A 24320-nucleotide genomic window follows, 5' to 3' on the forward strand; every position below is an offset into this window, starting at 1 on the left:
ATTGTAGTTCATGAAATCAAAGACTAATATAACCAGGAAAATGAAAGTGTCAAACATAACTTTACTAATGTACATCCCTTGTATATAGGTATAAAATCATCCATTGAAAACATTTATCAATAAATAACGAAATACTGACACAATGCTAAATTTAACCAGGTAAATTGACAGTGTTTATGTCAGGAAGAACATGAAAGATGTTCTCTATACACATATACTTACTACTAGATATTGTAAAACTTTCATCTTCATTCTTCTCCAATTTGATATCAAATCTTCTTGTTTCTCATCATAAAATGGTTCAACCTTCATATTTAATACTTCCATGATCACACAAAATCTTCACCTTTACATTCTTATCAAAACTTGGTGTTTTTACTACAGAGATAAATTAAGAATTAAATGTTGCTTCCTTCAAAAATATTACAAAGTTTAACATTTATGAACATCAAATTTCAAATTATTTTGTAGTTTTCATAACACTTTGTAATTTAAGCATAATTTTCTCACATCTCTACATGAAAATGGTGACAAAACATCAATAAGCTGCTACAGATGAACTACAGAACATAAAATGTAACTAAATGGTAAGAACTAACACAAACCACACAGAAATGCACAGTTCTGTCATTGCACTCTAAATACTGGTGTTCCCTGTAACACCAGCTTTCTCAACAATTATGGTGTATTTACTTTATTACAAGTTAAAAAAAAAAAGAAAGGTTTTACTAATTCTTCCTTAAATAATAATTTGTTTCAAATTTTTTTCCATATAGGTATGGATTATGTTCAACATTTGTATAATAATTTGAATGAGCAAACTTTAGTTGCCTGTTTGTGTATCACACCTTTTATACTGTGAGCATTGACAGTCTGTTATCTTTATTGTCAACATTTCATGTACACTGTACTGTTCCACATCTGTGTTCCTTTATCCAGAGATATTACCTTTCCTAAGCCAAATTTGGTGGCATTTGAAGGATATTCTTCCTTCTTGTTTATTTATTTCCCACCTTTATTTCTGGTTAGATTTTGCAGACTTTCATGTCCTGTTCATGCCTTTTGTTGTTACATTGCCAGTCCAGCTTTCTTCTGTGGTTCTAATTCCTGCCTTTTTGTCTTCTGGTGACTATCCTCTGTACATGACCTTTCCTCCTCTATCCATGCAAATTGGGAATATTAACTTGTTAGACTGGCATGTTCCTCCCTTCTCTTCATCTCACTATCTGTTCTAGATGTCATTAACAGGTAAGTCATGTTACCTTTTCCCTGGCATTTCATCTCCATCATTCATTGGAAGAAATTATTCAGTCAGGTATGTGAACTATACCTCATATTTTCATCTCTTACTAGCAACATCAGGTGAATGTTTCTTTATCATTGAGATATTACCTTCTGCCCATTATCATTGTTTCTGGACCTAATTGTTGCAGCTGTGACTTGGTATGTTATTTTTTCTATATAATGTTTTTTTTCCTCCAATAGCATGTTCATATTAGGTCTAGGATTCTATTCAGTGGTGAGTAGTGTCTGTCTTTGGTGACATGCCATTCCAATATTTTGTCCATCCTTGTTTTTCTAGCAGAGTTTGATAGTTTTTACCAATTTCCAGTTCCGAGCATTTTGGGTGATTGACTATGAAGGAGTTCTCCTGGATGTGATTTTTTTTCACTTAAAGTTGGATAGTGGTGTTCTCATGTTCCACCTCATTGCAATGTGTCCAGTTAGTGTGTGATTCTATCCATAGGGTAATGATGCATTTATTTAATAGAAGTGATCCTTTTTTGTTTAGTGGGTCCTGAAAGTTGGTGTTGTGCTCCAGCTTCTGTGCAGTTCTCTTATGAGAATGACATTTTCATAAATATACTCCTCCTCCTTGCAGTGTGTTTCAGAGGTTCTTGCTGTATGGTTCTATTATGGAGGGTGAAGTTGTTTCTGTTACAGAGGTTATTTACTTCTGTGCAGTGGGACCTGGAAGTTAACATTGTACTCCAATTTCTGTGTCGTCGTACCCAGAGGTTGATTTTGATTTTGAGTAGATTTGTCACATTGCATTGCAATCCTCTAATGGAGATCCCCATTCTATTACTGCCTTGATGTCATTTCAGATGACTCATTTTATACTTAAGCTGTACCATTCAACTAAACCCTCACACATATTTTGGTTACACTTCCTTATCCTACTTCATTCTTGGAGTTCTGCATTACGATTTCCATTATTGTGTAGTGAGTTCTAAGGTTGATGTTGCATGCATTTGCACTCCAGCTTATTTGTAGTCATATCCAGTGATTATTTCTCTGGTGCTTTATTTTCTTGAGTTTTACACAGTGTAGTTCTGTCCAATGAGGCTTGAGTTTGATATGAACTACCAAATTGGCACATCACTTCATGCTGTTGTTTGGAAGTCATCCATTTTAGTCTCATCCACGTTCTCTCAGTGGGTGAAGATCTTCCATTGTTGTCATCCAAGACAATGCTCCTGGTACTTTGTGGGTTTTAGGTTCTAACACCCCTAATTTTTTTATTTGCTCCTACTTTCTGTACATTGGTTATTTTGCAACATATAATATTAAGGTAGAGAATATAAGAGGTAAAGCACAAAGTTCAATATAAAAAATACTTTGATATTAATTTACGAAGTTCTGGTGGGTATGTACATGAAATATGAAACTAATGTGGAAAAAAAAAATTATTCTTGATATGAAAATCACCTTCCACTCAGACTTATTCAATAACATCATATATTCATGGAGAAACCTTTGGTAAAATATTCAAAAGATCTGATTTTTTTGTGTATAATATACTTGTAAATGTTTATACTAAACTTTTGCCCAATTCTGTGAAGATACACCAAATATATTTACAATTGTAGAATTTATAGCTTCACAGTTACAAGGTAATTGCAGGGTGGGTCAAAATACCCATATTCGGATATAAAAGAGTTTTTACCATGAAGGCCTTGAGTTGATCTACAGCTATGTCGAGTGAGGTATCATTGTTCATTGTAAATTACTGACATTGCCATATTTTGGGTTTTCTGCAAGTTATAAGCTTGTAGAAGGGCAATAGTAAAATGCTTGTGAAACTGATTTTGTTGTATGTTTACTCTATTTCATGTTTTGAATGCTAATTTCTTGTGGAGAGCAATACCATATTGTGAGGAATCCTTCCTCTCCTCTTCTGTCTTATTCAAATTAATTCAATTTTGGACTGATTGTGCACTCCTTAGACTTTATTGTTATCACTACTCTTCCAGTATTGGACGTTCCTTTCACATCCAATGTTGTTTATTTGCCTTTGCTTGATGGTTAAGACATGCTTAAGAGAGTAAGCCAGAAAGCATGATACCTTTGTGTAGGTTTCTAGATTGTTTTATATCACTTTGTCTTCCAGTCTTCACACTCATCTAACACATAGTGTAATCAGTGTAGACATCGTTCCTATTCTAGGTAGAGGTAAAATTCAAGTTGTTATTAACAAAAGCACTTTAAGTGCTAAGGAACCCTCATTAGTTCTCCTGAGTTTAGCAGTATCATGATGTTAGCTACATTGTGGATAGCAGAATAAATGCACATCTTTGTTAGTAGTGTTTTCAACCACATTCCTAGTGGTATATGTGCATTGAAGTATCCTGCTGGTAAATACATAGGAGTTTCATCAGACAGGTCAGGAAGGAACTTCCAGTCTTCACCATAATATATTGTGTTGCCTTTCATCAACACAGTTGTGAATTGGAGTTGAGTTGTTATAATCGTAGTGGATTCAGTTGTTATATTTAATTGCAATGGCTATCCCAGTTTTGGGCTAGCATTTAGAATGAAGTTAAAAGCAGTTTGTGAACTCCTCAAGATCTGAGTGTTAAGACTCCAGAAAAAATATGATGTCATAAAATTTATAGAGATTCAAGAAGTAATATTTGATCCTCTTGACATTGTAGTAACATGATATAATGTGAGACTGGTGCAGTCAAGGTTTCCTGCTGAGTACACAAAGTTTGTTGCTCCTGTGGATACTTATCTGTGCACTGTTTTATAATGTGTAATTGTTTACAGGCAAGGCTATACATTAACAACTCACTGTTCAATTTTTAGAATTCACTTTCCTAGTTAGCCCTGATTAATGATGGTGGGCTAGTAGCTTATTAGAATGGGCTGACATTTCTGAAGTGGGTGCATAATTACCTATAGGGTAGAAAAATACAATCCAGTCTCCCTGGCACAAGACATTATGCAGATCAGCCCTTCTTAACCAGTAGCTGAATATCTCAATGTCATTTACACCTTCTCGTAACATTATGTGGCGAGGTGGTTTCTACTTGATGATCTCTCAATTTACCTGGTATGTGTGGTACTGCTTACAGATATAAGTTGTGTTTACCATTGATCCTATACCCAGAGATTCATCCACCTTAACCAAACTGCAGATGGTTAGAACTTAGACTGATTTTACTAATAGACTAGTCCTTCTCTCAGATTAATACCTTATCATATGCTAAAACTAAACTAAGCAAACTTTAATATTACTGATAATACTTTATCTACAAATAAACTCCCAGTAACTTAATGTGCCTAAAACTGAACACTAGTGCTATTATCCAAACATAGTGACTGTGTGCTAGGCGTATAGATGACGGGTAGAAATATTCTAAATTTTTAGCAGGACACATGCCCTGTTGGACAGTGAAACTTGCCGGACATTTGAAATTTTAGCAGGACACCTCAAAATTGTCACCGGACATTACCGAAAACAAGAAATCAAGTAGAGACAATTATTATATAAAACAGAATCATTTTATTTATGGCACTGAAACATTATTTCAAAGCAAGTGGCAACAAGCCTTTTATTCATTAAAAATGACACATCAATCAAACTGGTAGATTTAGTCATCCAGCACTGAGACATCAGCTGATGTAGACTCAGTATCTCTATTATCTCTATGTGTGTGAGTTCCATGTGGACTCATAAATTGTCTGGTTTTTTTACTGTCCTTCCACCACGATTCTACAGACTTGCACAGTAATTCTGTGCTTGCAAGATTGCAGGTCTTATTCTTAGCTAATTTTATTGTCATCAAGTCATAAGTGAATCATTTATTAGTTTGGACTACCAGTCATCCTTAACAACTGTCATCTGGGAAAATCCACATTCTGGTTCAGCAGATGACACTAAAATCACCTGCATGAGGCATACCAAAGCCAATACTGTTGATCCAGGGTTAGGTTTACTGTTCTCAACAGTAATTTAACTTAACATGTGCACCCACAATCCACTTGCACTACTAGCTAGGGACTCATCTGATTTGGCAAGTCTTGTGGCTTTGAGCAGTGTCTCGTGTAAGTCAGCTTGGCAAATATCAGCTGCAATATTGAAACCTTTAGATTTCAACCATGCTAAAGATGACAATGCTTCCTTGCTTTTAGGCCAGTTGCTTGGTTCAAAAATTTGAAAGGCACCAATAAAATGCTTATCAAATTCTTCAAAACTCTCATTCAGATATGTGACAATTTTACCTTTGAAGATGGCAGTTTGTTCAGCCATGGATTGAGCAACTGTCTCTTTTGTGGCATTTTTTGAGCCTCTGGCCCTTGCCTGACCACTAATAGCAATCACCTTTCCTCTAAGTAACCACTTGCCAGTTAGTTCACTTGTTGTGAGCTCTTTAACAATTTTCTGGGATCTTTCAACATGAATAAGATTGCCCAGCTTCTCTTTGCAAACAGCGAGTTTGTCAGAAACAATGTTCACAGTAGCAGAATTGTCTTGCATTTTGAGACTAAGAGATTTCAAAACAGGCAGAACTGCCAAGAGTATGTCCATGTACAGGATGAATTTAAGGCTTGTCAAAGTACTGTATAATCCTGCAGCTTTCTGTCCATGTTCCCCTTTGTCATGCAACTTTACTTGATACAAATGCTCTGCTAAAGTTGGCTAGTTATGAGAAACTCACTCCAGAGTGCGCTCTTTGTAGGCCACCCATCAGGTTCCTATCCCTTTTGTTGTCTTTACTAGCTTCTTTGAGGCCAGCCCAGTTCTGTGGTGAATTGTCATAAAACTTCCATAGGTTTTCTAAAAAGATTTGGATACTATCAAGGTAAGGGATGTCCTTGATGGTCTTCTTAATTGCAAGTTCCAATCTGTGACTAACACAGTGGATCCCTATCAAATAAGGTTTTTGCACCTTCAATCTGTTGACAAGTCCTTTATTTGTGCCAAAATTGACAGCTGCCCCATCAGCTTGTTAGGCATACAATTGATTCAAGCCAGTCGGGAAACTTGCCACATATAGACAATGCTGCAAGTACAAAAAATTAATACCCAATATTAGTTACTTACTGTAAAAAAAAAAAAACAAAATGTAAATTTGTTCTTTGTAAAATTCAATTGCTCCATTATCTATTACACTAGTTGTGTGAGGTTAAGCTCCAATTCTGTCAGTGGTAAATACATGGTTCTTCTTGGTTTAAATCAATTGAAAAATGCTTGAGTTTTCACTGATGTATATTAATAATGGAATGACTATGTAAACCTGAATTAAAACACAAATGTACATGAAATATTGTCCATTTTAATTTTTCTTAAATAGGAATTCAGGATAAATCCAGAAATTCTCATCCCAAGTAATTAAGAAACCTTTACCTGAACTAAGTGCCTGTAGAAGTGTTCAGAATCAGCCTTCTCAACTGACTGCAGACACAGGAAGTGGGTTACTGGGTAACAGTCACTGTCCAAGTATCTTACATAGACTATCTCCTGCTCAATGTTGGCAGTGTTTGTTGAGCCGTCAGTCATAATGCCAAAGAATAATGAGGTGTGCAGTCGAGATCTGACATTAATTCTAATTGTTTCTGCAGTATACTTCGTAAAGATAACTGCTTGTTTGTCATTGGCATAATGTTCTGTTAAGTTCATACCAAAGTTGCACTCCTGCAGCAACAGAAGCTCTTGAAAATTGCTGAATGGTTTGGCATTCAAAGCCATTTAAAGGGCAGTCCTGAACAGCACAAACAAACGATCTTTCTCAGTCTTGTTAAGTTTGCTCAATTCTTTCATCATGGGAGTTAAATCAGATGTTTCTTTTGCTGTTTTAGCTTGACAATTTAGACTGTAGGCACAACTGTTTTCATGCTCTTTAACAGCACTTACTCTCAGGTTGGAAGATCCTGTTATGAAGGTGTTCTTCTGCCTTCCACTACTTTGGTCATATTCCTGACAAATTGAGCAAAACCTCAGTCTGGTAGCGTTATTATACTCCTGCCATGGTCGGCTTCTATTTCATTCATCCTGGAAACGACAAGTAGGCTTTAGCGCCAGTACTAGCAGTAACAGCTTTTGCTTTAACACTTGAGCTTGGGTCAACAAGCTTGGTTTTTTCACTTTCGGGGTTCCATAGTATTGTTTTCTGATTCATTAGTCTTGCTCATGAAGCCAAACTGAAATTGATCGTGAGACTTTCCCATTTTTTACTATCAGACACCTTGGTCAGATCGTCGTGAATGTTTGGCAGTCACGCGTGACTATCAGGACGACACGGATAAGGCAACCTAAAAGCACATTTTGTGAGTGTTCGTGACCGTTTTTAAAATTTGCTTTTTTTTTGTCTTAAATTAAATCTTAAATTTTACAAGTTATTTTCCACTCATTATAAAATATACTTTTAAGCAAAATCTTTGGGCTGTGCATACACAGCTTTTGCCTCGCTTATTTTTGAGGGGACTATGTATTTGTGTCTGATATGTTAAGAATAGGACCACTGGTCACGATGTCTGGTGATAGATAGGAAGCTGCCAGTTAAAGTTGATTTTTTAATGGACATGTCTGGCTTTAAATAGAAAATTTCGAACCATGGATGAACACATGCTAACACTGTAAGTTAGAAACAAAACACAATTTATTTCTGTATTTGAACCACATAACTCTACAAAACCTACATAGATATTTTTTGTGTGCAATATACTGAAACCAAAGACATTGCACATGTACTTACACTATGACTGAGCAGTTGGTAACAGTGTAATTATATATATATATATATATATGTGTGTGTGTGTAATCCTGTTTTAAGTTAGTACTTGCTAGTAGAACCAAAAACAACATACAGTTATATTTATACCACTATGAAATTAAAGTTTTTGAACAAATCTAACACGCTAGATGAGTTTAATGCCAACCATTCAAAGACTTTTCTTCCTTACTAATAGTGTCCTGTTGTAGCACTTTGTCAGTGTGAAGTCCATAAGTGTGACATAATCCCTACTTTCAAACTATCAATCATAGAGAGGCAACCAATCAACAGAAACCACTTACTTCTTTAACAAATTATTTTTATCTTTTATACTTTATTTAGTTTTTTAAAAGCATTATTGAACTTAACAACATGGAACTAATGTAAGTAATATTAGTTAATACAACTTTCCTTCATCTTTAGAAGGGCAAGGGAAAAAATCAAGTCAGTTTCTGCCTTCCTGTGATGCATTATATTATCTTATATTATATTACATATAAATATGTTGTTTGTTAATAAATGTATATACTATACATTAAATGCTAAAGTAATATTATTATAGTAACATTTTTTCATAAATTTTACAATTCAACCAATATTATAGATCTGTGTTAAAGTAACTATTATTCAGAAAAACTAAAAATTCAAAACCAAAAGTATGTATCTGTATTGTTGGTGTAATGTTGTCATTTCAGGTCTAGTTGTATTAATAGTAATAATAAGCATGAAATCCTAGCTGATATTATAAAAAAATGGATTAATTATCTACTTCAAAATGAATGATAAACAAGTAAAATACTCATCAGTAATAAATTTCGTGAATGTTGTGAATTACATATTGAAATGTTGGTAATGATAAAATAAGTGATAATAAGTTACTGGTACATTCTATTATTCCTTAATTCATTTATGATTTTACTTGTTTCTTACATTTACTACAATGCAAATAAACTACACCTTTAAACATAAGTTCCAGACAGCACCAATGGAATGTAAACCCAAATTTCCAAACCAGACTGAATAAGAAGTATTCTCTGATGGGTCAGTATTAAATTTGCAGACTTATAACACTAAAATCATGTTTTATTTCCCAATGTGGACGTAATGGAGATTCCTCTTTTGTGGCTTTGCTCAGAAACAAAATAGAAGAAACCCACCTTGAATCCAAAACACACCTAATGAGAAATTTTGACATATTTTGTGAAATTAAAATATTTTCTGTAATAAAAATGTGACTATGGTTCAGGCACAATTCAAAAAAGTTTTGGAGGATAGGTGTAACTGTCAACCTAGCAGCTTGTTTTGGTATGAAAGATGGGAAGGTGGCATTAGATAAGGTTTTTTTTTTTATGTATATATGAAAGGAAAAGAGAAATATTTTGGATTATAGTCTTGTGAAGCTTGTGTTGGTTGGTAACATAGACAGGCTGCTGCAGAAAATGGCTTTTCAATCAGCTCAAATTTTAAACTTGTAAACAAGGAGAAAACTGTCACAGTACAAAGAATAATCCAGGTTGATAGGCCAAGCTGAGTTGAGATAAAATATTTCATTTGTAAATTTTCCAAGGAATTGTTGCTTTATTTCTCATTTTCTCTTTTTTTTATTCAAGTATTTCATGAGTGCTAAATTTTCAGAACTGTTTTGGAGTCTTCCAAACCTGAGATGGCTACACTGAGCACTAGTGCAGCAGTCCTTAATGCAATAGGCCGTTTTTGTATTATGTTCTTTGCTTCTGCAGGAATTGGTGTTGCATTTGCTCTGATGGCTGCTTTGATATCCTTTGAGTTTTGATGTTTTTAAAAACCTTTTCAATGAAAATTCAACTTTTGTCATATTTATTTGTCATTCTTAAAAAAAAATTGTTTTTCGTTAGTGTTTCCACTGCATTTATCAAGTACACTTCATAGTAACATTTTGACTTAAAAAAAAGTGATACCAGTGTTCAGTCAGTTTCTTTCTGGTATGAAATAAAGTTTGATCATGCTCAATTTATAATATTTTATGACAGAATTCAAGTCAAAAATTATTACTAAAAGCTTCAATTTCAATTTTTTAAACTGATTTATTTATTGCAACAAAACATTAACTTTGAGATTGTTTAAATTCGTAATTAATGCAGTATTAAAGATTAATTTTGTAAGTAAGAACATTGACTTCAAAGAACCATAACTTGCAACCTTATCTATACCACTAAAAATGATAATTTCTATAGCATAATAATAGACTTTTTTCAAAGTATTAAAAAAATTCAAGAACAATATTTTCTTTAACTTCATCACTTGTTAAAATATATTGATCTGCGTAAAAATCCATCCTTGGAATTTGCCATTATGTTAATCTTCAGCTATGCACCTTACGGTCTGGCAGAAGGCCTGCACCTTTCAGGTTGGTAGTTCTTTCAGTATTATTACAATTTATAATAAAAGTTTAAAAATACCAGACCTTCAGTGTTTGATTTTTTTTACATTATATATTTATATATTGTTTTACTAATTTATGTCTGATAAATCAGTACTGAATTAAACTACTGATACTGTCTTTTAACAACACAAAACTAATAAATCATAAATAATTTATGAATTAACCTGGTAAAACTTTCTATCAACAACAATAAGCTGATTAATTAGACATAAATCAGTTATCAAATAACAGAATTATACTATGCACTAAATATAATAAATCAGTAATGATGTGAAATGCATAGCCTAATTAATGAATTATATATCTGTAACAAATTAACCTATTTATACTGTACCTCAACAAGTTGCATGATTAATAACTTCGTAAATCACTAATACATTAACCTGCTGATACTATTAATAAAACAAGTAACCTGATTAATGCCTCATAAATCATGAATGAATTAATCTGCTGATATCTTCTAAAAATAATAGTAAACTAATTAATGACTCATAACTAAGTAATGAATCAACCTGTTAATAAAATTTTGAATGTAATACACTAAAACTTTGTGCGTGTGCAGTGAAGGATATCCAGAGCAAAAAGAAATCATTATTTATGACATTCATAAGACTGCTGTCATCAATAGACTTTATCACCAGGTTAGTTCATTAGTGATTAATTAGTTATTAATCATTTTATTGTTGTTTACAGACAGTATCAGCAGTTTAATTCATTAAATATATATATGTTATTAATGAGGCTACTGTTGTTAATAGCCAGTATCTGTAGTAGAAATCATTACAGATTTATGATTTATTACTAGTTTTACTGTTATTAATAGACAATATCAGGAGATTAATTCATTACTGATTTATGAGTTATCAATGAAGGCACTGTTATTGATAGACAATATAAAAGATTCTTTAATTGTAGATTTATAAGTTATTAATCATGTTGTTGTTTTTTGATAGACAGCATCAACAGGTTAATTTATTACTGTTTTATAAGTTATTAATCAAACTACTGTTGTTAATATCAGTATTACCAGGTTAAATTATTACTAATTTATGACTTATTAGTTTCCTGTTGTTAATAAACAGTATCAGTGGGTCATTTCATTACTGATTTATGATTTATTAGTGTCAGATTACCGTTTTAATAGACAGTATAAGCATGTTATTTCATTACTGATATTTGAGTTATTAATTAGACTACTGTTGGTGATAGACATTATGACAAGGTTATTTCATTACTTATTTATTAATTCTTTGTCAGTTTCCTGTTGTTCACAGACAGTATCAATGGATTAATTATCCATAAATATTATCATTTATTTACCAGACAACTGTTGTTAATAGCCATTATCAGTAGTTTAATTCAGTACTGTTTTGTGAGTTATTAATCCTGCAACTGTTGTTTGTAGACAGTGTTGACATGTTAATTCATTTTTGATTTATGACTTACTAACTCCGTTGTTATTGTTTGTAGGCATTATCATCACATTAGTTCATTACTGATTTTTAATTGTTAGTCAGTTTTCTGTTATTATGAAAAGTATCAGCAGTTTAATTCATTATATATTTATGGGTTATTAATCAGACTACTGTTTTTGTTAGCCAGTATTAGGCAGTTTAATTATTACTGATTTATGATTTATTAGTTAGTTTACTGTTGTTAATAGACATTATTATTAGGTTAATTTCATATTGATTTATGTCACATTAATGAGGCTACTGTTGTTCATAGTATCAAAAAGTTAACTCATTGATGATTTATTAATCAGACTACTGTTGATAAATAATATCAGCAGGTTAATTTGTTACTGGTGTATTATTTATCAGCCATTTTGCTGTTGTTAATAGGCAGTGTGAGCTGGTGAATTCATTACTGATTTTTGAGTTTTTATTCATGATACTATTATTGATAGACAATATGAGCAGTTTAATTCATCATAGGTTTATAAGTTGTTAATCAGGCTACTCTTGTTGTTAGATAATATCAGCAAGCTTATTCATTATTCATTTATGAGTTATTAGCAGACTACTGTTATTGGTGAATGATATTAATAGATTAATTAATCACTGATTTATGAATTTTTAGTCAGACTAATGCTGACAAAGTATCATCAGGCTAACATATTACTTTTTTATGAGTCATTAATTAGACTACTGTTGTTGGTAAAGATTATCATCAGATTAATTCATTACTGATATATTAGTTCTTAGTTTCTTGTTGTTCATAGACAGTATCAGAAGTTTAATTATTACTTATTTATGATTTCTTAATCTGCTTACTGTTGTTGAGATACCTTATAAGCATTTTAATTCATTACTGATTTATTAGTTATTAATAAGGTTACTGTTGTTACTTGACAGTAATAAGAGCATTTTGGTTCATTATTAATTTAAGAATTATTAATGTCCTTAGTTTTGTTGATATACAGGATTTGCAGGTTGTTACTGAAAAGGTTAATCAAGAGGAAGTTGTTTTGATATAGTAATTTCTTTGAACAGGAATAATGGCAATCCTTTTCAATGGAGTAGTAATGTCCCACTACACTCACTTTAATTTGTCTCCTGTAACTCAGATCACCATGCAGCAAACACTGAGAACTCTTGCGTTTATAGCTGGTATGTTGTTGCTTTTGTAATTTTGTGACATATTTTGTTGTTATGACGATTGAATATGCTGAAAATATTGTATTTTCTCATGAAAATAGTACTATTTTAAAATGTGCACATTTTTTGTTTTTTTTTCTTTATTTCAGAAACTTCAGTGTTTGCCTACTTGGGTCTTGCCATTTTCAGTTTCCGCCATATTGTGAAGCCATCTCTCGTCATTTGGAGCATTGTAAATAAATCTGATACTCAGCAATAATGTTTTTTTCTACTTTTCTTCTTTATTATTTGATATGTCAGAAAAATGTTTTGAAAATTTAATCTCCCTAAGTTTAGAATAATGGAATAGAAGTTGACCTAAGGATCCTATTTTCATACATAAAACTAAGTGCTCAAATATTTTGAACAAAGCATACACAATTGTACAGAACCTTGAATCATTAAGAGTACTTATTAGCCTTTTAGTCATTAGTCTTGGTCCAAAACTTTTTTGGATATTTCTCTTAAATATTTAAAATTATCACAGTAACATAATATGATCCTTGGAAATAACATTTTCAAAATCATATGAGATGATTAAGATACCTTCTAAAACATAAAATGTTTTTGTTCAGTTAGCCAGTACATAGTGACAAGAAATGTTGCTCTCAGTCATGCCCTTCACCCCTCTCCAAAAAAATATAATTACAAGAAGTCACATTAATTTTAACTTTGTCCTACACTGATCCAATTTATTTTATAGGGAAGTCTTATTTAAGGGTGTCATAAATTTTGCTAGTTTAAGATGCATTTTGTGAGTTAGTCTGTGCTTATGATATTTTTTGCATATATATATCAAGTGATTGAAGTATTTTAAAAATTATTTTTATAGGTTTTGATATTGATTGGCAGAGGAGCTAATATTTTCCCATTATCTTTCCTGATGAATTACTTCAGAGAACATAAGATTACCAAGAAAACGATGTTCATTATGTGGTTTAGTGGTCAGTATGACATTATTGCTTAGTAATTATAATAAATGTTTTATTGTTTATGTCAAACTCACTAAAAACTTAAAATATTTCTAAGTGTAAAAATTTGATGAACTTTTGGTTGATAACAATGTTGAAATGCTATATGTTCACTTGAAATATCCAATTCCAATGCATCCATTTCTTGAACTTTGATATTCTCCTAGTTATAAAAAAGTTATCAAACAATATGATCTGCACTAACTTATACCACCCTACTTACAGTATTTATATCACAGAATGGGACAGCAATAAATCTGCAGACTTACAACATTAAATTCAGGGTTTTATTCCTGGCAGTGTGCACAATAGATAGTGCAATATGTCATTTCTTTAAAATAACTAGTAAATGATACAGTATTTAAACAGACTTACAGCTTTTGACACAATTCAGTACATTTCACATTGTAGTTTCCTCTATTGTGCTGCCATCTGTATACACAACTTTTGCTCACCACTTGCCTTGAGGCTCCCAGCTAACATTGTGTAATTATATGCAATATAACTGCATAGAATGGTGCAAAGAGCATGCAACAACCCTCTGTCAATAGGAATAAAGCACATCCTTCTAATGCAGCTGACTTCCTCTATATTCTATAGCATAATCATCTTAATTTCACTCTTGTGTGTGACATGTCTTTTTTTTTTTTTTTGCTTGTGAACTTTTTGTAGATAGGCATTTTTTTAAAATGGAAGTATGTATAAAGACAGTGCCTGTTGTTGAAGTAATTATTATTGTATTTTCACTTTCAAATATTTTTCTGCACCCAAAGGTATTGTGGTCTTTATTTACTTATTAGTATCAACAACTTCCACTTTGTCTAGCATGAGTTAACGAGAAAATTGTTCATACTAGTCTCCCACCTACATTGGTGCTAGGATTGTGTTTGTCTTTATTAGAAGAACTGAGAGCTTTTGTGCTGTGAGTGGCAAGTAGTTCATGTGACCTGCCCTTCTTTTCTACCTTATACACATCCACCTATGACAGAAGGGATTTTGCCATTTGTTTCTGATCTTATACCCATGCTGTCTTGAATTTACCTAAGCCTTTTTCATAATTTCTGAACTAGGTTTCTTATGTATGTTTTCTCTTTGTATTTGTTCCCTTTTTATTCTTTTGATGTTTTTTTGTTTTACTTTCTATCCAGATATGCTAATCCATATTTAATTTTTTTAACCACAGTTTGGTTCATCCATTCTTTGTCCTTGTTATCTTGTATGATTAACCCTTTTACAATGTGTCAGATCAAAGGCCATGTCAAAATGTTTGTTGAATTTCATTCAAAATTTTATTGAACTGCTGTTATGAATTTATGTCATAAAGTTTGGTATCAAATTGTAGATTATAACTCAAAGTTTAATGTTATATATGAGTTAATTTTTTAATTTAAAAGTAAATATTAAAATAACACACCTAAATAGAGATTTTAGTGAGTCACTTGGTATGGTGAATGCAACACTAGTTAAAATTAGATGTTTATGATGGCAAAAACTAAGTCTGTAGTTTTGTATGAATTAGGAACTAAAATTACCAATATTGGTAAGCTCGAATGTGAAATAAGAGCCTCATATCTTTTTATGTTGCTGAGGTATGGTTTATGTGCTGAATCAAACCTCTTTCCATTTTTGGAAACAATCCCTTATATACACTTCAGTATATAACATGAAATAACCAATCAAGAGCTTAGAATTTCCCCCTAGTGGTTTTCCCAACCATTTTAATCTGTTAAAAGGCTGCTGTGTTGTTTCAAATCAAGATTTCAGAGAGGTAGTTTGTGTCCTTAATGTGCTCAGTGGTTTATATGTTTTAGGCCTAAATACACCTTAGTTACTAAGTTTGATAAATTGTAGTGATCACCATAATCACATTATTTTATATATTTGCACATAAAGTTCTACCCTCAATCTCTGTACTATGTGTGGTACCATTATCATTGTAAATGATTGACAATGCCTTATTTTTGGTTCTTTTATCAGCCATAAGCTTGTGGAAGTACCAGAGTGAAGAGCTTCTAAATTTTACTTCACTTTACATTTTACTTCATGTTTTTGCTTTGAAAACTGATCATCAGTAGAAATGAAAGTTCAATTTCATGCATTTTTTATCTCTTTTGCCTAAGTATTTTCTGTCAATAACTAACCCTGTATTTGGCTTTTTTTTTACTGTGCATGACACAAAGCTTTGTTGTCTTACATTCAAAATTTTATCAAACTACTTGTTGTGTATGTTATACCAATTAGAATAACATAAAATCTTAGCTTATAATCCATACTTTAATAATGTATAAATTTTAAGTTTTTAATTCTACAAGGCAATATTTTTAAAAAACCTTGAATCTACTCTAGTGTGACACACACAATACATTTTCTATTAGTGTGTCATCATTCCTGTTTTATCCACCATGCCCTGAAAAAGTATGAAATTAAGTGCAAAATACTCTATTAAATTGTCATTGCTCAGATAAACAGCATTTTTTATATTCTTCAACTTTGGTTTGTTACAGAGCTATTGAATAGAAAATCAGACCCCTCCTGTCACATCCTGTCTTTCATAATTTGTTAATAGTTCACTCTTATGTTTAATTATATATTACCTATAACCAATAGAAACTCAAGGTTTTCATTTGTAAATTGATGTGTTATGTAATGGTATATTCTGAATGGTTAATTATCAACTTAAATGAGAGTACAAACTGTTCCTGTTAGATAGTTGACAGCTGGTTTGGATGAATTTGTAATGACTGTTGTTGCAGAGCTACAAAGCCAAAAAATTTTTGAGAGATAAAGGATATATCTACTTTTTAGATGTTATTAGTCTATATTGTTTGGAGTATTATTTACTTAAATAAAAATTATTAATTGCAATACTATGACAAATATAAAAAAATTGGGGTTAACTCTCTTCGACAACCAAGAGCAAGAAAAAAAATTAATGTTCTATTTCTTGTTTTTCATTTTTATTCTTTATGTATAATTATAAAAGCAACTAGAATGTAAAAATAAGGATATTTTTAGGTTAGTTAAGATTAGATTAAGTAATATAAATAATAAAGTAAAAATGTTTATTGGGGTATGCACACAAGCTGCTTGTACTAGTTAAAGTAGCTTTTGGGTAATGTAATTTGTTAGTGTAATGGGATCTGCGTGTTCATCAAGTGATTTACAGCTTATAAGTAGATGGACAGCAGTCAGTTAAGCTTCAAAACCATATCAATAATACATCATCCCTACATGACACAGTCAGTGTTATGTTACATAACCCATGAACCTTTATGTAACCCAGACACCAATGAGCACTACATTTAAATTTTAAACATGACATGTGATTGTATAGATTTTTCTCCAGTTTTTATTCAAACAGAATGTTTTGCATTGTTTTAGTCCCAGTATTACAATGGTTTTTTTCACAAATTTTCAACTGTTTATACATCAAATTTTTTATGGGTTTGTGAATTTGTTCTTTACAGAGATTTTAACAACTTGATTCACATTAAAAATTAAAACAAAATTATCATTCCCATTACCATTACAATTAAATCCTCTAATTAGCATGCATTGTACACATAAAATGAGCAATTGCACCCAGTTTTGTTGCTTTATTCTTTACACTGTGAGTTATAATAGATAAGAATATGAAATTATTTAATGACAGGAAATATACAAAAATCTGATTTATCATACTGAGTCATCTTTCACATCAACAAAAGGTTTACACTTCTAGTTTGAAGTTTATTCTAGTTTCATACTTTATTTGAATATTTTCTCTGATAATTTTGCAATGAGAAAAATGAGTTCTTTGGCCAAGTGTATGGTGGCTGTAAGTGTTATTGACAATTCAGACAGACTGTTAACTTCAGTAGTGATAACTGTATTGCATCAAGTAATAAAAAGACAACTGTACGTCTGTTGATGAAAATGCTTGTGGTACAAATCATATGTTGTGATAATAAGTATGAACAAGAACTGAAGTTGTTTCCAGCACCACAACAGAACAAACTAAGAGAAAATATTCTGCAAATGTTTAAATATTGACACATTATTGTCTACATTCATCTTTTTCATGAAGAAGAGCATTGTGGAAAAAATAAGGAAATGGACAAACAAGGAAGAAAAGTGGAAACATGAATTCTAATGAACAACAGTTATAATTTAGGGTAGTCCACACATACATCAAAGAACAAAGGAACAAAACAGATTTATGCTGCCTAATGTTTTGGTTTTATGGGGTTACAAAAAACATAAACTTGCATTATAAGAAAACATGGCTTTTGTACGTTTGCCTTCTTGAAAGAGGCAAAACATTTGTTGACATATGGAAAGAGCATTTCAAGAAATGTAATGGTTCTATATGACAAGAAACCCACTTGAAATAAAAATGTATCTCAGAACAGCTGGTATGGGTATTATCATTTTTATTGATAAGCAGAGAACAACGTTTCGACCTTCCTAGGTCATCTTTAGGTTAGGTCAAAACATTGTTCTCTGCTTATCAATAAAAATGATAATACCCATACCAGCCATTTTGAGATACATTTGTAATGGTTATGATGATTGAAATTTTTTTAAGTTCCTCAGTGTAAGTTTTAATTTTCATATTGTTTTCACTTTCTGTTTTTTAACTCAAATGTTAATTGTAAAGAAATGTATTTATAAACTGTAAATAATTATAAATTTCTCATTTTTAAATGCACGAGGATCATGTGTACCTCACTATTAACTTAAAAGATCACTGTTCTAAAATATAATTATTATTAGTTTCTGTAATTGAATTTGTAATTATTTAAGTCAAAATTTACTTACTTTTGCACACAAGTTTGCTGAAGTTAATTGTTTTTTTTTAGCTTCTTCTAAGATTCTCATGAACAGTTTTGAAGGCATGGGTGATCAGTATTATATCAATTTGGGTGAGATTCCTATTTTGCCCTGGAAGAAGCTACACATCTGGTTTTGTTTACTTATGACATCATCAGGACTCACTAGGAGTGTTTGCATTTTTTTTTCTTGAAAGTGTTTACTGTTTCTATGTGCTTGCATCCACAACTGGTTGAATAGATGCTATTTCATAATTTGTGGCTTATTGTTGAGTGTCAGACACTTCTTTCAGCTACCTCAGTGTTTCTTCTTGAGGGATGGTAGTGCCTAGAAAGGATTGTGATTACTTATCCTTTTCTGTGTATCTGTTGTTGAGTGCACAGAATATGACTGTTTCTAACAGGATTTATGATCATTACTAAGGTATGGTTGCATCTTCTTTTTTTATTATACCTTTGCTAGAGCCTCTGCAACATATAGGTTTGTTAACTGAACATGTTTCTTGTAATCTCTGAAGCTTTTAAACCTTTTTTAAAATTAGTATAGCATACAGTGTTATATGTGTGCCTCATTTGTATTCATTTCTTTGGTCTTTATAGGTTAAGATTTTTTTTTTTATGAGGTGAGCTGGATCTATGATATGGATGTTGAAAGGAGTTGGCAAAAATGATGATTCTTGAGGCAAAGTTGTATTGATGGTGATACAATCTGATTGCCAGCTGGTAGTGATTGCAGCTAAGACTTATCTGACAAAAATGGTGATTCTTGAGGCAAAATACTGTTGATGGTAATACACTCTTAATTATCTGCTGGTAGTTTTTGCAGCTAAGACCTATTTTGTATATTCTGAGCATTTCATCAACAAGAATGAGCAGCTGGACTTTACTATAGGCATTTACCAAGTCTAATGCTACTGCTAAGGTGTTCTGATCAACTTCAAAGCTGCAAATTCAGCAGTATTAATCAAGTTTTGTCTTTCACCAATATAACCACCTAATGATGTGAATAGCAATGATTCAGTCTGACAGGTAAGCCTTCTAGCTGTAGCCTTCTTTGTGATCTTGCAAATTACATTTTGTATGACAATGAGTTGGTGTTCTTTAAGACTGAGGTGATTCTACAAGGGTTTTGGGAATGAATTAATAAAAGAAACTGCCCATATCCCAGAGCTGATGCATGTTGCCCATCTACATTAAGGCTCTGATATTTAACCTAAGCAGATTTACTTCTGTAAGCTTCTTAAAGTGGAGATTGTTACATATGAAGTTTCATTTTGATGAAGCTGAAGAGGGCTTCACTATCTGGATATAATTATAGCTCATTTATGGATGTAACTTGAGCATCTTTTGCATGCAACCATGGTAACAATGGTTAAAACTTTTGCCACATAATCTTTTCCTGTGCTCAATAAAGGTTTTAGTGAGTTGCATTCAAACTTTATTTAAACTACTTTCTTATTATTATGGTATTTGAATAAACTTGTCTTAAAAATGAAGCTAATGATCCTAACTTTAGTATTGTGTAAGTTTCAAGTGCTTAATATAAGGCAATATTAAAAAAAACAAAAAAATAACAAGATATCCATTATTATGAGAACTGTGACATTTGATTTCTAGGTTTTCCCTCTTCTCTAATTAATTAGCCAGCCCTTTGAGAAGTACAAAGTACTCATTTTAATTTTGTCGTTGCTTGGGTAAAACAATAATGTTTGTTACCTTCAATCTTGTTTGGTCACAGAGCCATAAAATAGAAAATCAGACTTCATTTGTCATGCACATCTGTGTCATCCTCTTTTTCTGAATTTGCAAGAATTTTTCTCTGATGATTAATGCTATACTGTTTATAACCAATAGAAAGCCAAGGTTTTGAACCTTTGATAATGGCCAACTTTACAGAGCAAGTAGGTTATGTAACTTTGATGAAATTTCCTTACGGAAATGAAACTAGTGAATGTACTTATTTGATATCTGACAAGAATCTTCCTAAAACCATGTAGTTTTAGAAAAATTAATTACCTAATTTTGATTTTTTTTCCATATTTCTATTAAAAATTTGTTATTGAATGTAGTTATTTGCACTTGGATCCTGAATACTTCACCTGCAGGGTGGTTTGCATTTTAAGTAAAAAATACTCCTTTTTATTTTACAGTTTTAACATTTCACTTTCATATTCTTTAGAACCTACTGAATGAATACCAGAAGTCTTTAAGGTAAATGTATGTATTTTATTTTCCATTTTCTCTACCATATCACTAACTCTGGCTATTATCGTCAATGTACAATGAAATGAAACACTTAAAATTAAGAAACAGAAATACATACATGCCTTTAAAATGGAGTAAGATCTCACAATGCAGTTCAATATATATGTAAAAATGGCTTGTTTGGGTTGAGAAAATTTTTTACGTAAAGGAGCAAACAACGTTTCGACCTTCTTTGGTCATCGTCAGGTTCAAAGAAAGAAAGAGGTCACTGACTGGAAGCTGACCACATGTTTGAAAGGGGTTGTGTAACTGAGTTTCGGAATGTAGAGGCGGTATTAGATGTGGGAATATATTTTATATTATTTATTTTATTATTATTATTATTTATTATATTATTTTTTTAATATAGGTATAAAGGTGTTCCTTTGTATTGGTTTATTTTGGGCTTAAGTTGTTGTATAAGTAAGGCTTCTTTAATTTTGTGTTTGTGTATGTTTGTTTCTTTATTTAGTATTTGAGTGTTTTCTATGGTTATGCTGTGTTTATTTGGCTTGCAGTGTTTGAAAACATGTGAAGGTGACTTTTTATGTTCTTTGAATCTGGTTTTCATTTTCTTCTTGTTCCTCCAATATAGAAGTCGTGGCAGTTATCACATTGCATTTTATAAATAATGTTGGTGTGGTGTTTGTCAGTGTAATATAAAATTATATATTCAAACATCTAAGCACGTCCTCTACATTCTGACACTTAGTTACACAACCCCTTTCAAACATGTGGTCAGTGACCTCTTTCTTTCTTTCTTTGTGAACCTGATGATGACCAAAAAAGGTTGAAACGTTGTTTGCTCCTCTACGTAAAATATTTTCTTAACACAAACGAGCTGTTTTTACATATATCTTTTTCTCTATAAGTGGGTTTTCTCTACATCACTAATTACAATGCAGCTCACCCCTCTGATTGAGAGCTCCCATCCTACCCTTCACATGGATATATGTACCTATTACTCATGGGTAGGTTTTGTATTTAGAGTGAGCCAATTAACGTAAGTCCTCACACATAAATTTTGGGTTGTTAGTCTTCCTTGCTGTGTTGTAGGTTGCAGCAGTAGTATTGGGATTGTTCCAGTTCTATTCTTGGCTATCCCTTGTTCAATTTTCTTAAGGGGATGTTATTATAATTTTGATGTCCCTGGACTATTTTATGGTTGGGAAAGTTGATTACATGTGATAGACATTCTTTCGATACTGGATGTCATGTTTCAGGATCAATAGATTAGAACTAATCCTTGTGTCATACTCAGGCATTGGAGTAACTCTCAGTTCTTCTTTTCTTGGATTTGAGGTGAAGACAGTATGATCATCATCCTACCATCGTGTGAATGTTGGTACCCTGAGAAGAAGTTTTGGGTGTCTGACTTACCAAATAAGGTCCACTCCACAGTCAGGGGTGCATCATTGTATACTCACTTTTCTCACTGTGGGATTGAGTTGCAATATCTATCTCTGGTCAGAATCACTTTCTTACCACATTCTCTCCCATTCATATTTGCTACTCTCATTTTCCACCCTGATATCTTACACATTCCACATATAGGTGAAAAGTATACCTAGCTCAGAAGTGGTACAGTTTCCATCTTTAGATCTATTTATCTGATTCTCTCATTTATGCAGGTATCCTCAGGATGCTTTTTAAGGGGTATGGTTGTTCTTTTCGTGCAATAGTCCCTCCCTCTAACCAGTGTGGGATTCTGGCTAATATTGTGAGAAGAGGGAAATACCATATTGGAAGCTATAATTTTCCTATAATGAAAATGTATTTCTGATAAGTACTTCCTTTCTCTTACTACCCACCATTTCTCACCACACACTTCAGGTGTTTCCATTTTCTGCCAAACTATGAAATAATAATTCATTAGAGGAACATACACATAAGTGTATTATGCTTCTGTTAGTGATGATGTGGTGCATAATGATTTACATGAGAGACAGGTTTAAATCACTTGATTCCAATAGGAGGGAGATTAGAAAGCTTGTGGCATGTGTAAATAAAACAGCAAGAAATACCTATCAGAAATACATTTTCAGTATTGGAAAATAATAACATATGAACCAGTATTCTTTCTTGTAGGTTAAGTTCAAAATATATTATTCAGGACAGATGCATACTTGAAAGTTTGATTTTCAGTCCAGATTTCAAATGTCTGGAATGATTTTCTATGTTTTCATATGTCTTTGAGCAAAGCCTCCCCTTGTTCAAGCACAAAAAAATAGATGATCATACACTCACATCATGCAAGTGTTAATTGTCTCCTTTTAAAAACATTTGTTTTTTTACCTCAGAAATTTCAAAGTACAGTGTGTAGGGTGACACTTTCTTTTTTGCAAAAATTCAGTAAGAATGCAGCAGTGACATTACATGTGTATAATAATGTAAAAAAGTATACTTATTTAGCTTTTATCGCTAACAGTACTAGGTTGAACTTCAGTTTTGTTCTAAGTAGGTAACTTGCTATGCTCATAAATTAATATTCGTGGTTAGCAAATAAAAGTAAAACTGAGCTACCTAGATTCTCTTCCCCCCACCCCCCAAAGAGGTGTAGTTTTAGATAGCAAGCCAGAATTCAAAGTTTTATAAATTCCATAAAGATACTGAAAGGTGTCTTAGTTTGATTTATGGTTCTCAGTTGTTTTAATAACATTGACTAAATTTCATATTGCAGTGACAAATGTGGAATTAAGATTCATCTCAAAAATGCTTATTTGGATTGAGATTTGTTAATTTTGGTCATGAAAGGTTCTGATGTCACTGTTGTGCTTGCTAAAACATTTGTAAATGATATAAGTGAAGTTGATTGTTGCATTATCATCTTGGAAAAGCTCTTGTATATCAGAATAAAATGCAACATTTTGTTGTAGATAAAATCAACAGAAACACTCAAAAACATCTTGAAAGTAATACAGTTTTCTTGAGGAATCAAAATACATTGTTGGAACAATACAAGCAGGGTTAAGTGCATCCTGATGTTACACAGTTTTCCCTCTGTTTTCAGTACATAGGAAGGTGAACAATTATTCATGCTTACAATGAGCATCATTAAAGACTTGTTTTTATACATATGTGAGATGCTCAGACTTGTTTTGGCTACTACTTGATAGTTTTTTCTTATTTTCTTTGCATGTTACAGGTAAATCTAAGTCAATGCTGAAGTAGTTGGTTAATTAAAGAACATTCTGTTTTCTGTTGCATATTACTACCCTGTTTAAACATAT

General features: G+C 32.1%; 1 protein-coding gene across 1 annotated transcript in view; it reads left to right on the top strand.

Moving 5' to 3' along the window:
* The first annotated feature begins 9617 nt into the window (after positions 1 to 9617).
* Positions 9618 to 24320, top strand: part of LOC143240971 (sodium/hydrogen exchanger 8-like) — a 49877-nt gene continuing 35174 nt past the window's right edge. The window contains exons 1-5 of the mRNA XM_076484316.1: positions 9618 to 9777; positions 10284 to 10389; positions 12921 to 13037; positions 13175 to 13257; positions 13897 to 14008. Of these exons, the coding sequence (XP_076340431.1) occupies positions 9667 to 9777; positions 10284 to 10389; positions 12921 to 13037; positions 13175 to 13257; positions 13897 to 14008 (529 nt within the window). The 5' untranslated portion in view covers positions 9618 to 9666. The remainder of the gene's footprint in view (positions 9778 to 10283; positions 10390 to 12920; positions 13038 to 13174; positions 13258 to 13896; positions 14009 to 24320) is intronic.

The sequence above is a fragment of the Tachypleus tridentatus genome, chromosome 13, assembly GCF_004210375.1.
Source record: "Tachypleus tridentatus isolate NWPU-2018 chromosome 13, ASM421037v1, whole genome shotgun sequence".
In the NCBI taxonomy this organism is placed as follows: Eukaryota; Metazoa; Arthropoda; class Merostomata; order Xiphosura; family Limulidae; genus Tachypleus; species Tachypleus tridentatus.